A 13,745-nucleotide genomic window follows, 5' to 3' on the forward strand; every position below is an offset into this window, starting at 1 on the left:
CAATAATGTCCAAAACAAAAACAAAGAAGTACTCTGAGAGATATCTTCATTAAAACACCAGGCATTAGCATTTCTTTGCCTTCTTGATCATTTAAAAAGCTTGAGTAGATTTTATTCTTCTATGATAATTTTTTAAAAATACTCTTTGATCCCATTTTTGAAGGAGAGGTCAGATACATTAGTTGCAACAGGGAAAATGAATATCTCAAATTCCTGAAATAGACTCTTGAATGATAAATACTTTAATTGACTTGCCCAGTACACTTTCTCCATTGGCCCTTTTCACCCTCTCTGATTAATAATTCATGATTCTCTGTGCAGCCAACTTCCTCCCAGGAGAGAAGGAAGAGCCAAGAACTACCCAAGATAAGAGTGACTGTCCCTTCTTCATCTTTCTTAGCCACTTCTGTCTCCATTTTTTCTACTTTAAGTATGTATCATCCCTTAGAAACACTACTTATCCTGAGTTGGCTCACAGCAAAGCCTTTTCTTTCTATTCCATCAATAATTCATTCTCTAGCAAATGAAATGAATGACTGTCAGTGACCAGACATCATGTCTCTGTCTTCAGATGGCTCATGGGCCGGCAGAGATGTCAAGTTTTTGTGATGGTCATTTCTGAGCAGAGTTTAAGGAACCCAGGAAAGCACCAAGCACCTGCTGGAGAATTAAGAGAAAGCTTTTCGGGGGATGAGGTGATGTCATGACAGTTGAGGGACTAGTGGAGTGGCTGATAAAGGAGCTGGTGATGGGAAAGCTAGGATGTCCAGCAAAGGGGCAGCATCTGTAGACATTTTAGAGACAAGAAGGAGGAGTTTGAGAGCATCTTAGACCATCTGGGCTGCCGTGACTGAATACCATAGACTAGATGTCTTGTAAAGGACAATTTATTCCTCATAGTTGTAGAGGCTGGGAAGTCCAAGATTAAGAACTGGATGATATCAGTTCATAGCCAGCCTGGGCAGAAAAGTCTGAGAGACTATTTCCAATTAACCAGCAGAATGCTGGAGGCATGGTAGAGTGTCACTTAACATGATAAAGAAAATCTAGCAAGAGTGTGAAGCTTTGTGTTCAAGCCCAGGTACTGGCCCAAGAATGGAAGATCATGTATTTGAATATATAAGGAGATAATTGTTCACTTGGATGGGAGTGGTTTCAGTGGGGTGATGTATTCTTGCTTGTAATGATGTGGAAGCATGCACAATATGACAGTTTCCATCTGTTGTAACTGACGGAAGTTGATGCACACTGTACTGTGTTCAACCCTTAAAAATCCTACCTAGCTTTCATTGGCCTTTACACTGAGCCACAGTCTTGTGTGCAGGAAGAGAAAGAGAAAAGAAATGGAAGAGCAGAGCAAGGAAGAAGAGAAAGGAAGACCACTCCATGAAGTTACTTCTTGCTGAAAAATTCTGAATGAAGCCAGTTTTTCTTTTTCTGTGCTTTATGTTCAAGCTGCTGCTGTGTAGCTAGAGGACCTCACAGCTTTGCACTGATGGAGTGTCCTCATTGTTAGGTTGTGGGGTCCAGAGCAACTGACTTTCCCACTGCCTTCTACTCTCTACCATTGCTTACTACATCCTCACCTTCTGCACATGCTCACTTGTACATTTCCTGCTCCATGGAGGAAATAGAAGTCATCATGTAGGAGTTCTAAACATGTGTCTCTTCATTCCTTTCAACACCCTTTTATCCTCCATCTCAGAAAAAGAGAGAGCCCTATTTCCAGTCCAAGACCCTTCTTTATTTCCTAATAACATCTAACAATGGTTTTTTTTTTTTTTTGCCATTCTTGGAGCTTGCACTCAAGGCCTGGGCATTGTCCTTGAGCCTCTCTGTGCTCAAGGCTAGCACTCTACAACTTGAGCTACAGTTCCACTTCCAGCCTTTTCTGTTTATGTGGTACTAAGGAATCAAACCCAGGACTTCATGCACGCTAGGCAAGCACTCTACCGCTAAGCCACATTTCCAGCCCTTCTAACAACTTCTTAATCCTTTTTTAAAAATAGGATTTAAACTACCACAAACATGCTCTTAGCAATTCTCCATCTAGATTTTAAGCCTGTCTCCTGTTAATTAAGTTCAGTGGAATCTTCAGAAGCTAGTTTGTCTTTTACTGCCCAGATTTGTTTCTATATCACTTAGTGGAATTAGCCACTGAAATCAGTAGTCTAGGAGGGGAAATACCTAATTGTTTCTTAAGTCCATTGGAGCATAGACTGTTGTTCTTCTACTTCAGCATCTCTCTCACACAGATCCTATTCAGCATCACTTTTCTTGTTACCTTTGTCAGTGTACTGGTTCTTATCTGGCCTTGACATTGTCTTCCAACCAACCACATTGCCACAAATCTGCGTATGTTTCTTGTCTGCTTAAATCTTTGTAATAGTTAATCTCCGTGTTGAAAATAAAAGTGATTGAAGCATTCTTCAGGCCTGCCATGACCTGACCTTTGCCATGGGTTGCCTCATCTCTTCCAAGTTTCCTCGTGCGCACTGTATCCCACTCACACACTTTCTGGAGTTATCCAGGCCACAAGCAGACAGTGTTCTTTTGCATGTACCTTCTTCCTGATGCCTGGTGAACTTCTGTTTCTTCTTCAGTGATGCTGACAATAAAGCCTGTGTGATCAGCCTGATGAGAATTTATTTTCATCATTTCAACCTGTCAGGTTAGAGGCCACATGTTCTCCACTTTTACACTTTCGATACTTCTTAAATCTTATTTTTATGTGGTCATTCTCAACTCAGTGTGATTGAGTTTTATCCTCAGATTATTGACTTCTCAAATCATCAACAGCATGTATCCACTTTATTGTGGATTTAGATCTAGAACAATAAGAATCTTTGTACTGAATTATTCTACTAAAATATGAAAATAGCCACCCTAATTATTGCAGGTGTGAACAAAGAACAAGTAGAAAAATAGTTTTCATGTCTATTTGGAACCTATCAGAATGAATGTGATATTTTATATAAAAAAAGATTCAAAATGCTCCAAAAGAGATTCAAAAAAGCCCAAATGTTCTGACTGTACATACTAATCACCTTTGCAATGTACTTTCCCCACCCCCCCTCCCCCCCCAGCAATTGGTTTTCTTGACTAAGCTAGGCATGGTGGTTCACATGTGTAATCCCAGAATTTGGGAGGCTGAGGCTTTCGGATTATGAGTTCCAGGTCAACCTGAGTTACAAAGAAAAAAAAAGAAAAGAAAAATAGAAAAGAAGAAATCTATACTAACAAGATCTATAGGTATTATTTTAAACAGTTAATAAAGAAGAGTTATATATGACTGAAGGATAGATAGTATATTAAAATTGATTATAGGAATTTTCAGTAAAAATTAGGAATGTTAAAATAATTTAGAGAAACAGTTTAATTTTTGTCCCTAAGGAGAGAATCTAAATGGGCAGAAGTACATAAAATGATAAACATTACAGTCCCATTCCCCCCTTTATTTATTTATTTTTTTACCAGTCCTGGAGCTTGAACTCAAGGCATGGGTGCTGTCCCTGAGCCTCTCTGTGCTCACGGCTAGCACTCTACCACTTGAGCCACAGTGCTACTTCCAGCTTTTTCTGTTTATGTGGTATGTAGGAATCAAACCCAGGGCTTCATGCATGCTAGACAAGCACTCTACCACTGAGCCACTTTTCCAGTCCCCATCCCCCCCTTTTTTAAGGTAGAAAATAGCATTTCATTGGTGTTTGAACTCAGGACCCGAACACTGTCCCTAGCTTTTCCACTCAAGACTGGCTCTCTACCACTTGAGTCACAGCTCCATTTGCAGATTTTTTGGTAATTAATTGGAGATAAGGGTGCTATGGACTTTCCTGCCTGGACTGTGTCTGAACTGGGATCCTCATAAGCTAAGATTTACAAGTATGAGCCACTAGCTCCTGGCTTTGTTGTTACAATTTATTATTATCTCTCTAAAAATACTTTCCACATTTCTGATTTTTTTCACATGGCCATCACTGCTCTGTTAGCCTATCTGAGGAATAGTAGTTACCATTTTCCCCCCCATTCTGAGAAGCTAGAAAATCTTCTACTTGTACTCTCTCAACCACATTCTCTTTCATTCCTGCTTATCAACACTATTATCCATGAAGACATGTTGGAGTTGCACAGGTTCCAAAGGCAACAGCAAAGGTGTGAGAATTGAGCCCCTAGGTTCGTGGACAGCAAGTAGCTGTTTAACTGTCCATGTTACATAGGTCCTCTTGGATGGATGGGTTTGCCTCAAGCACCACCTAGATCAAAAAGTAAATCAGCCATGATTCTGTGCTATTTGTATTTCTTCTTGAATACAACCTGAAATGGAGAGTTGATTTTTAGGAGAGCAAATCACTTATATAAAATTTACAGTGTGTAGAATAACCATGGATAGATGTATCATTTACTTAATTCTCTACCAAAGGTAGAGAAAGGTTTTACCAAAAAAAAAAAACTACCTCTCATATCAAGAAGTATAAAATAGATACACAGTGTGTACAAAATAGGAATGTACAGCTTAAATTAGCACAGCGCATATACCTATGGGACCATCATTTTATTCAAGAAGAGAATGAGCCAGGCATGGTAGTACCTGCCTGTAATCCTGGCACTTGGGGGTGGCAGTGAGGCAGGAGAATATCCAGTCCAACCAGGGCTACAGAGCAAGACTCTGTCTCACAAAAAGTGGAGGGGATGGTTCCAGTACCCCATTTGCTGCTGCTTGCTGCCATGTGCCATCGGCGTACTTGTACTCACCCTCCCAATTCTGCCTTGAACCTTGAAAATGGGAGTCTCCTTGCTTGCTTTGGGACTGCATAAGTGAAAGTAGAAGCATGGCCCTGAGAGGTTGGGGAGGGTGAGGGAGGATGCCAGGCGAGGTTTGGTAGAACTGGAACATATAGCATTGTTATCTGGGTTTTAAAAATCATTGCTCTCCAAGTCCATTCATTTAGGCATCGGCTAGAGCCTGTGCTGATATCTGCTTCACAGACTAAAACCTGCAATTGTTCAGTTCCTCCAGAGTGCGCCCAGTTCCCAGCAACTCACTCACAAGGGACTGTGCAGCCGGTATGTATCTGCTGCCCAGTAGTAACTTGTTTCTGCCCAATTCCAGGACGTTAGCTTATTGCCAATGGGTGGACAATCTCAATGAGACCCGGAAGATGCTCTCTCTTAGTGGTGGTGGTCCCTTCAGTAACCTGCTGAGGTGGGTCGTGTGCCACATAACCAAAGGAATTGTGAAGCGGGAGATGCACGGCCACGGCATCGGCCGCTTCTCAGAGGAGGAGATTTACAGGCTGATGGAGAAGGACATGCGGTCATTAGCTGGGCTTCTGGGTAATGTACCACACCTTCTATTCCGTATTTTATATCCTTTTTGCATGTTTAGGAAAGCACTGCTGATTTACTGTCTTGTTGTTTTACTTACTTGGTTGTTTTCATTGCTTCTACTTGTAGGCTACAGTTCCATAATTTAACAAGTCTCAAATCTCAGGAGTGTATTCTGTTTTTAGTGAAGCAAGGCTGTGGGTAAAGAGTATGGGACAGACCTAGGCACCACTATCTAATTGTAAGTGATGCTGATGTTTCTGTATGCACCATGAGAAAAGGGCAATTTTGAGCAAAAGCATTCTACTTATAAACACATCAGGTGCCAAGGTTGATAGGGAACACATGTGCTCAGAAGGTTTGATACTATGTCCATTGACATCAGGTTTGATACTATGTCCATTGACATTAAGTACAAGTTGAGAGACAAGTGACAGTGCCGGTTCTGCTTACCCAGTGTGCATGTGCAACATTTTTATTTGTTTGTATCCTTACTCCTTTTTTTTTTTTTTTTTTTTTTTTTTTTGGGTCTGGTCGTGGGGCCTGAACTCTGAGCCTGGGCACTGTCCCTCAGCTCTTCAGCTCAAGGCTAGTGCTCTACCACTTGAGCCACAGTGCCATTTCCAGCTTTTTTCTTTTTGCTTATGTGGTGCTGAGGAATGGAACCCAGGGCCTCAGGCATGCAAGGCAAGCGCTCTACCACTGAGCCACCTTCCCAGCCCTCCTTTTTTTTTTTTAAGAGCATGTTTTTTTTGTTTTTTTGTTTTGGTTGGTCGTGGGGCTTGAACTCTGGGCTTGGGAGCTGTCCTTGTGCTCTTCAGCTCAAGGCCAGCGCTTTACTGCTTGAGCCAAAGCACCACTTTCAGTTTTTGAGTGGTTTATTGGAGACAAGAGTCTCATGGACTTTCCTGCCTGGGCTGGCTTTGAACTGCGATCCTCAGATCTCAGCCTCCTGAGTAGCTAAGATTACAGGCGTGAACCACCTGCACCCGGCTTTACTAGCATGTTTTAACCCTGATTTTGCATATATTTCAACAATTGGCTGTCCCATGTCTGGGAATCCCTTTAGAGAAGGAGCAGTATACATCCATGAGCTGGTGAGGATGGATGAACTCTTGCTTGCCTGGCTGCTTGCATGTAGGCTGGGCTGCTGTGGATCTGTACTGGGCAGGACTTGATTCTTGGTTACGGCAATTAAAAAGTGTGAAACAGTGTTTTGCAGTGGTGGATGACTAATACACAGGAAGCCAAGTCCTCCATGCAGATATCCCTGCTCAGTTTGTTTGCAGAAGATGGGCTTTTTTTTCATCCACTGGTGATTCATTTCCAGACCTACCCTCATCCCCATTCTGGAATCTGTGAGGAATGTCACTTCCAATAGGCTAGATGGAGGGTGGAATTTGTTGGAATTTGTTTTTTTGTTCCTGGAAGGCAGGGTTGGGCACACCTGTCTCCTGCAGTGTCCTCTCTGAAGACTCCTGCCCACTCCACACTCCAGACTGTGTTACCACTGATGTAGATTTCCTGAGCTTTGTAAGTGGTTGTGTTCTTTCTTTGCAAGGAGGCTTGCTCCCCAGCCTTAGGCTGACATGTACAAGTAGTTGAAGGGAAAAGATCTCTTTTCACAGTGGGCTTCTGAAACAGCCCAGTGATAAATGGGATTTGTAAATGGAAGCAAGAAAAACTGACTTCCAGCAAGCTTCAGTTGACTAATAAAAAATTTAATATACTTTCTCTTTTGGCCAGTGTAAAGTGTTTTATTGAGTTAGAAAATAGCTCAGAGTGTCATTGTTTTCCAGAGTTTTTGTTGACATCAGGTCTGTACATTTGGGAGAACCGGATCTGTTGGCTCTATTAATAAACATCTGTGATCTTGACTATTAATAAACAGTAAATAAATATGAAGTAGTGCTTTTCCCCCCTGAAGGCACTAAAACTCAGCCATTTGCTGCTTCATGTCTCCTTCCTGTGTGTAGTTACAATGTAGTATAGTTTGTCAGGATGACTGTATTTTGCTGTTGGATTAAATAAATCAATAGTGTTTTGCAAGTATAGAAATATTTGATCACATATATAGAAGATTAAAATATTCTCAGAGAACAACATGGTTAAGCATTTGTGATTAGTAACAGAAAATCCCTAGTCCATCCTTGGCCAGAAAGGCCATCCACAGACCAGGATGCATAGCTTGGAAGTACAGTGTAGATGCTGCTGAGGAAATAAGCCGACTATGGCCATGTCAGGGAAGCTTGGGGCGGGGCTGTGCTGGAGAGAAAGTAAAGAGAATTATGCCTCAAGAATCTCTCAGTGGGCTGAGAATGTGGCTTAATAGTAGAATGTTCGCCTGGTATGCATGAAACCCTGGGTTCGATTCCTCAGTACCACTTATACAGAAAAAGCCAGAAGTGGTACAGTGACTCAAGTAGTAGAGTGCTAGCCTTGAGCAAAAGAAGCTCAGGGACAGCGCCCAGGCCTGAGTTCAAGCCCTAGAACTGGCGTGCGCACGCACACACACACACACACACACACACACACACACACACACACACACACACACACACACACACACACACACACACACACACAGAATCTCTGTATGTGTAGGTAGACATGTTAGGTAGACATGTTGGCCAGGTAGAATAACACATAACAGATTCCCTTCTCTGGAAAACCAAGAGAAGACAAAGTTTGTCTCTAAGCTCAGACCCCAAAGGAGACTGGGCTCCTGTGGGACATTGACTGGGGAGGGGGATGTTGTAGAGACAACATGAGAGCTATTCTCATTAAGTTATGTCATAATCTTCCTTTGGCTTGGTACACCTTGTCTCATGGTTCTCAAATGTCTCCTAGTCACAGCACAGAATTGGCTTTTTGATGCTGTTGGAAAGCAGCTTTCATAAAGTTGACCAGAGATCAAAATTATTGGAAAATGTTGAGGCAGACTCCTTATGTGAGGAAGATGAAGGGAGAAGCTGCAAATGGGCCTGATCTTCTCTATGGATTTCTCTTCCTCCCTAAGGCTCAGGAAACAGGCTGCTGGTGATGGTCGTGGGGCAGTGTTTGGTGACAGTTTTTAAAAAATGGTGTTTGATCCCCAGGAAGGCACATAGATGACTAAGATCTAATGGCTTTTTGCTTTTAGACTTTTATAGATTCTGGATGGTAACATAGCCGTTACCTCATGGGAAAAGTGGATGAAGAATTGGAAAATAGAGTTGGTTTGAGGAATGGAGGGGGAGGATTAATTGAAAGTATGGGGAATAGAAGGTGGAAAATAGTAAGTATGGGGCTCTGCTGAGCACAAGTAGACATCAGTAACTATTTTAAGGGTGAATAAAGAAAATAATTGAGCTGGGTGCTGGTAATCCTAGCTAATCAGGAAGCTGAGATCTGAGGATCACAGTTCAAAGCCAGCCCAGGCAGGAAAGTCCGTGAGACTCTTATCTCCAATAAACCACTAGAAAACCAGAAGTGGTGCTGTGGCTCAAGTGGTAGAGCGCTAGTAGAGCACTAGCCTTGAGCTGAAGAGCTCAGGGACAGCTCCCAGGCCCAGAGTTCAAGCCTCACAACTGACAAAAAATAAAATAAAATAAAGAATTGAGGAAACAATGGTAAGCCAATGAGGGACAGATGGTGAACAAATGTAGTCATTATATCCAATATATCCAATGTACATTATGTAAAAAATGCACTATGTAACTTGAGGGTAGGGACGGGAGGAGGAAAATTGGGAAGAATGAAGGAAGGGAGACTTTGACCAAGAAGCACTGTACTCATAATCTGATTTATACTACAAGAATCAGTGAAGGTCAGCATACAACTATTAGATAGCTAATCACACCAGAATCTGTGGGTCTGACAGTATATTCTGAGCAGAAAATTGATTTTGTTAATACATTTAAGGATCATAAATAATAATGGGTTACCCAAGTAGAATCTACAACTTCCTACCAATGAATATTCTTTTTAGTCTCTTTCTCATGATTAGAAGCCATAGAAGGACAGTACATTTGTACCATTAGAATTCTGACAGAGGGTAATTCCTTTGACTTAGGACTGTATGATCAAATAGACATGCATGGAACAGCCATGCATGGAACTGTGTGTTAGTGAGAGTAACCAAGTTTGACACACCCCTGAGTAGCCATAGCTCCCACCAGAAGGAGATGGTGTTGGTGAACATTTATAAGATCACAGTGTCTGGAAAGAGAACTGTCACGGAAAAAAAGTACAAGATACAATGAGGGCATTTCTTAGGGGGGATAGTTGGGTAGGGTGGGTGAGATGGTTCTTTAAGACTTCTTTGAGGGGTGGAGTTAAAGTAAGAATTAGGAAAGCATGTGCTGGATGAGGAGAACAGGGCTGAAACAGTGAGTTGAATAATAATGGAATAGAGGAGGGACAACACAAATAAGGGGTAGATATGAAGATAGTAATTTTCTAACTCTAGTTTTCTAACTTCTGACATTTTTTTCTATTCTCCCCATTTGTAAATTATCACAATAGGATTTCCCAATATCATATGGAACATCCTTGGATATTGTTTGTTTGGATTTCAAAGCCAGATAAGCTGGAAGTAGAGACTATTCACATTTCTTTGTTGTCTAAGATCCTAGTATAACAATTAATTAATTTTACATAACAGATATAAAATCAATATTCAAAATATTCAGTTTGCCTGTATTTTAAAACTCTTGTGATCTTCCTACTTAGTTTGGATTTCATCAATTTACCTCAATGGAAGCAGGTTTTGAATTGAATGTTTAGAATTTGTCCCTGTAATCACCTAACTTCAACCTCTTAAAAAACAAACAACAAAAAACACTCTTTACCTATGTGAAGCCCATGGGACTCGAATATCTTCGTACAGTAGTATGAAGTAGCTCATTGCTTCAGAAAACCCTCTGAAGGAATGATCATTTATTTCTTTAAGTATATCTATGACTGACGGAATTCATCTAAGTGTATGACATGAAGTCAGAATTTTAGTTTATCTTGTTCCAAATGGTTAGCCAGCTAGTCTAACATGATATACAGAAATCATTTTCTTTTCTCTACTAATGCAGGTTGCTTTTTATCATATATGATATCTCTGCTCAAGTGTTTGTCTTGTAGGAATCTCAAGTTCAGCTTATCTGAATTCCTAAATTTATGATTTCTTCTCCAGTATTTGCCAGCTCTATGAATGGCTATTTTTTCCTTTCATAGCTAGAATTTGATTACTCCTATCCCTCTTTATTAAGAATCCCTCACCACTCCCTGCCACAAGTATGTAAGAAAAAATTGACTTCATCATGCCTGATTCTAAAATATAGCTCTGATTCTTACCTTTCTGCTCAAGTCTGCCACCACTGCCATAGTCTAAACACTGTCTAGTCTTTTATTGGCAGCAACAGCTTCTCTACTTCCACATTCACAAATCTATTGTTGATTCCCCTAGCATAGTAAATGAAACTAGGGTCATGCCATCCTCCTATTTTAAATCTCTTATTTCCCTACATTATTTATGTGACATATAAGACCTGTGTAGTCTTAGTCCATGCCCTCCTCTACCTCATGATACCCAGGGCCTCTAACAAAAAATTCTAAGTTCTCACTGAGGATAACAAACAACAACACACCGTGGTTCCCAGTAAACATGGTGGGTAATGTTCAGTGGAAAAGCATGAAAGCAATAGGTTGTGATCTGTGTACATCTTAGCAAACTCAGAATATACTGAGGCTGGAGAAGAGTGAAGATATTGAAGTAATTATGCATGTTGACCTAGCCAAAAACAAGAGAAGAAATAAACACTCAAAACAGTGTTTCCTAAGGCAGGTTCTGGGTGCTCTCCAAATTTTGAGACCTGCCTAGAACAATGGCTCACATTAACAGCTGCTTAATTCAGAGTGACTGGGAGTGGATTCTGTGGATATTTCTTAAACTCAGTGGATGATGTGAGTATACTGATAAGTCAATATAGATCAAGAGTGGAGGCCTATATGGTAGGAAGAGGCAACGGGGTTGGTTAAAAAAAATAGAAGAGGCCACTTGAGGGTTCTGTGCCTGGTAGCAAAAGAGAGAACATTGTAGTCTTTTATAAGAGAGGCAATGAAATTCTGAACAAATTAGTCATGCTTCACAGCATGTGGAGAAAGTGACCCTGGCTGGCATCAGCATGATACTTAGGCTGGTCCTTTCTTCTTTCTGTGTCAAAAATCTGCTCATACAGAATGCAGATTTTTGTGTGCCATATTTTAGATAACAGTTGAAGTAGCATCCTGAAGATGTTCTATTTTTCAACTCCTTTCTGCAGTCCCTGAGATGTTGTGATCGAATGGATGAGAAAGCTGTGTGAGGTTCAGAGAGGCTAAGAAGTGGGCCTAGAGCCATCCTTCTCTTGCTCTGGTATCACTTCTGTGTTTGCATTAGTGTTTGTTAGAGTCATGTTGAAGAGAAGAGATAATGAGACATGAAAATCATAAATTCCAGGGCTGGGAAGGTGGCTCAGTGGCAGAATGCTTGCCTAGCATGCCTGAGGCCCTGGGTTCGATTTCTCAGCACCACATATGCAAAAAAGAAAAAAGCCGGAAGTGGTGCTGTGGCTCAAGTGGTAGAGTGCTAGCCTTGAGCTGAAGAGCTGAGGGACAACGCCCAGGCCCAGAGTTCAGGCCCCACGACCAGACCCCCCCAAACAAACAAACAAAAAACAAAATCATAAATTCCATTTTTACCGGGGACTTGAACTCAGGTCCTGGAGCTTTTTTTTTTTTTTTGCTCAAGGCTAGTGCTTTGCCACTTTGTGCCACAGCTCCACTTCCAGCCTTTTGGTGTTTTGGGGAGAAGTTTCACAGACTTTCCTGCTCAGGCTGGCTTTGAACCACGATCCTTAGATCTCAGCCTCCTTAGTAGCTAGGATTATAGTTGTGAGCCACTGGTGCTTGGCTGAACCTAAGCTTTTATTTTATTTTTTTTTAAAAGCAAAATAAACCAAAACCAAGATAACATAGGAGTCCTGTGCTCACCAATTTAAGTGGAAGTGACTTCCTCTGGAAAGTATTTCCATCTTATTCAGTACTTCTGAATTGCTTGCCATGAGATTATAATACTCAGAAAGCAGGCATTACCTCCTCTTTTCACTTATTGTCATTTTTCAGATTTGCAAAGGGAAGAGGAAGGAATGATTGCCTTGGGGACCTGGGATCCTTAAATTGCCAGAGATAGTGGCATCTCTCTCCACTGATGTTTGCATCTTTATGGGGACTAGGCATTTGTGAGCCCCAAGTTGTGGTTCATTTCTTTTCCATTTTCACTGTTGCTATTACAGTTGGTAAAAATGTGTTGATGTATAAAAGCAAAAAAAATTAGCTTTACCAAATGTTTATAAAGACAGAGGTTCTAGAAATCCTTAGAGTGTATTTAGTAATACAAATTTATAGGTATAATTCTAATAGACTGGCCTAGTCTCTATCTATTTTATCCTGGGATAGTCTAGCCTTTTCTGCCTTTGAATGGAAAGACTGCTGGGCACTGTTATCTCACACCTATAATCCTAGCTACTCAAGAGGCTGAGGTCTGAGAATCACAATTCAAAGCCAGCTCAGACAGGAAAGTCCATGAGACTCCTATCTCCAATTAACTACCTAAAACACAGAAGTAGAGCTGTGGCTCAAAATGGCAGAGTGCTAGCCTTGAACACAAAAGCTCAGGGTTAGCGCCAGGCCCTGAGTTCAAGCTCCATAACCAACAAAAACAAATAAATAAATAAAGGACAGAAGGAAGGAAGGATTTGGTGTTTCAAGCTTTCAATTCCCAAATGATTACAATAAAAGAATAATGAAACAAAGAAAAAATCCTGATAAGATAACACCACCTAGCCAATAGATTTTCAAAGATGTTTATTGCTACACAACTTTTTGCTGTTTATGTGTTAGGGCTGAACATCGAATGAGAAAGCATAATGTCCCCCAATGCATGTTGACAGATACAAAAACAGACTGATACAGTTCCCATTTGTGTTATATTGGGCTGACTTAAACAAACTTTAGGGAAGAAAATTAATTATAAATAAACGATGACCTGGTATATTCCAATACATTATCAGTTGGTTGATTCTTTTTCAAACCAACAACATATTTTTATTTATTTAAATTATTTAATTTGTACTAAAAAACATAATTGGCCAACACTTTATACATTTGGAAGAATTTATGTATCTACCATCATTTATTGCTTCCTCTGGAGGCTAAATCCTCCATTTTCTGCTCTCTAGACTCCCAGACTTCCCCAAGGGGGTGTTAATCTCTTGTTATTTCAGGTGATCCTTGGTTGTTATGTATAACAACTATAGTATGGACAGGTATTTACCCATGTCAGCACTGTTCTAGGTGCCTTTTATGTGTTATTAATTGCTCACAATTGTGAAATTTGGGCACAAAAG

General features: G+C 40.8%; 1 protein-coding gene across 4 annotated transcripts in view; it reads left to right on the plus strand.

Annotated features, from left to right (window-relative positions):
• Faxc (failed axon connections homolog, metaxin like GST domain containing) overlaps window positions 1–13,745 on the plus strand; it is a 55,125-nt gene that overhangs the window by 18,984 nt on the left and 22,396 nt on the right. For all 4 annotated transcript variants that reach the window (XR_011369428.1, XM_070010901.1, XM_070010900.1 and 1 more), the window contains one exon: window positions 5,111–5,334. Coding sequence is in view for 3 of the 4 variants with exons in the window: in XM_070010901.1 (XP_069867002.1) it covers window positions 5,111–5,334 (224 nt within the window). In the remaining variant the exon portion in view is untranslated. The remainder of the gene's footprint in view (window positions 1–5,110; window positions 5,335–13,745) is intronic.

This window comes from Dipodomys merriami, unplaced genomic scaffold (genome assembly GCF_024711535.1).
Source record: "Dipodomys merriami isolate MVZ:Mamm:240054 unplaced genomic scaffold, mDipMer1.0.p SCAF_8, whole genome shotgun sequence".
Lineage (NCBI taxonomy): Eukaryota > Metazoa > Chordata > Mammalia > Rodentia > Heteromyidae > Dipodomys > Dipodomys merriami.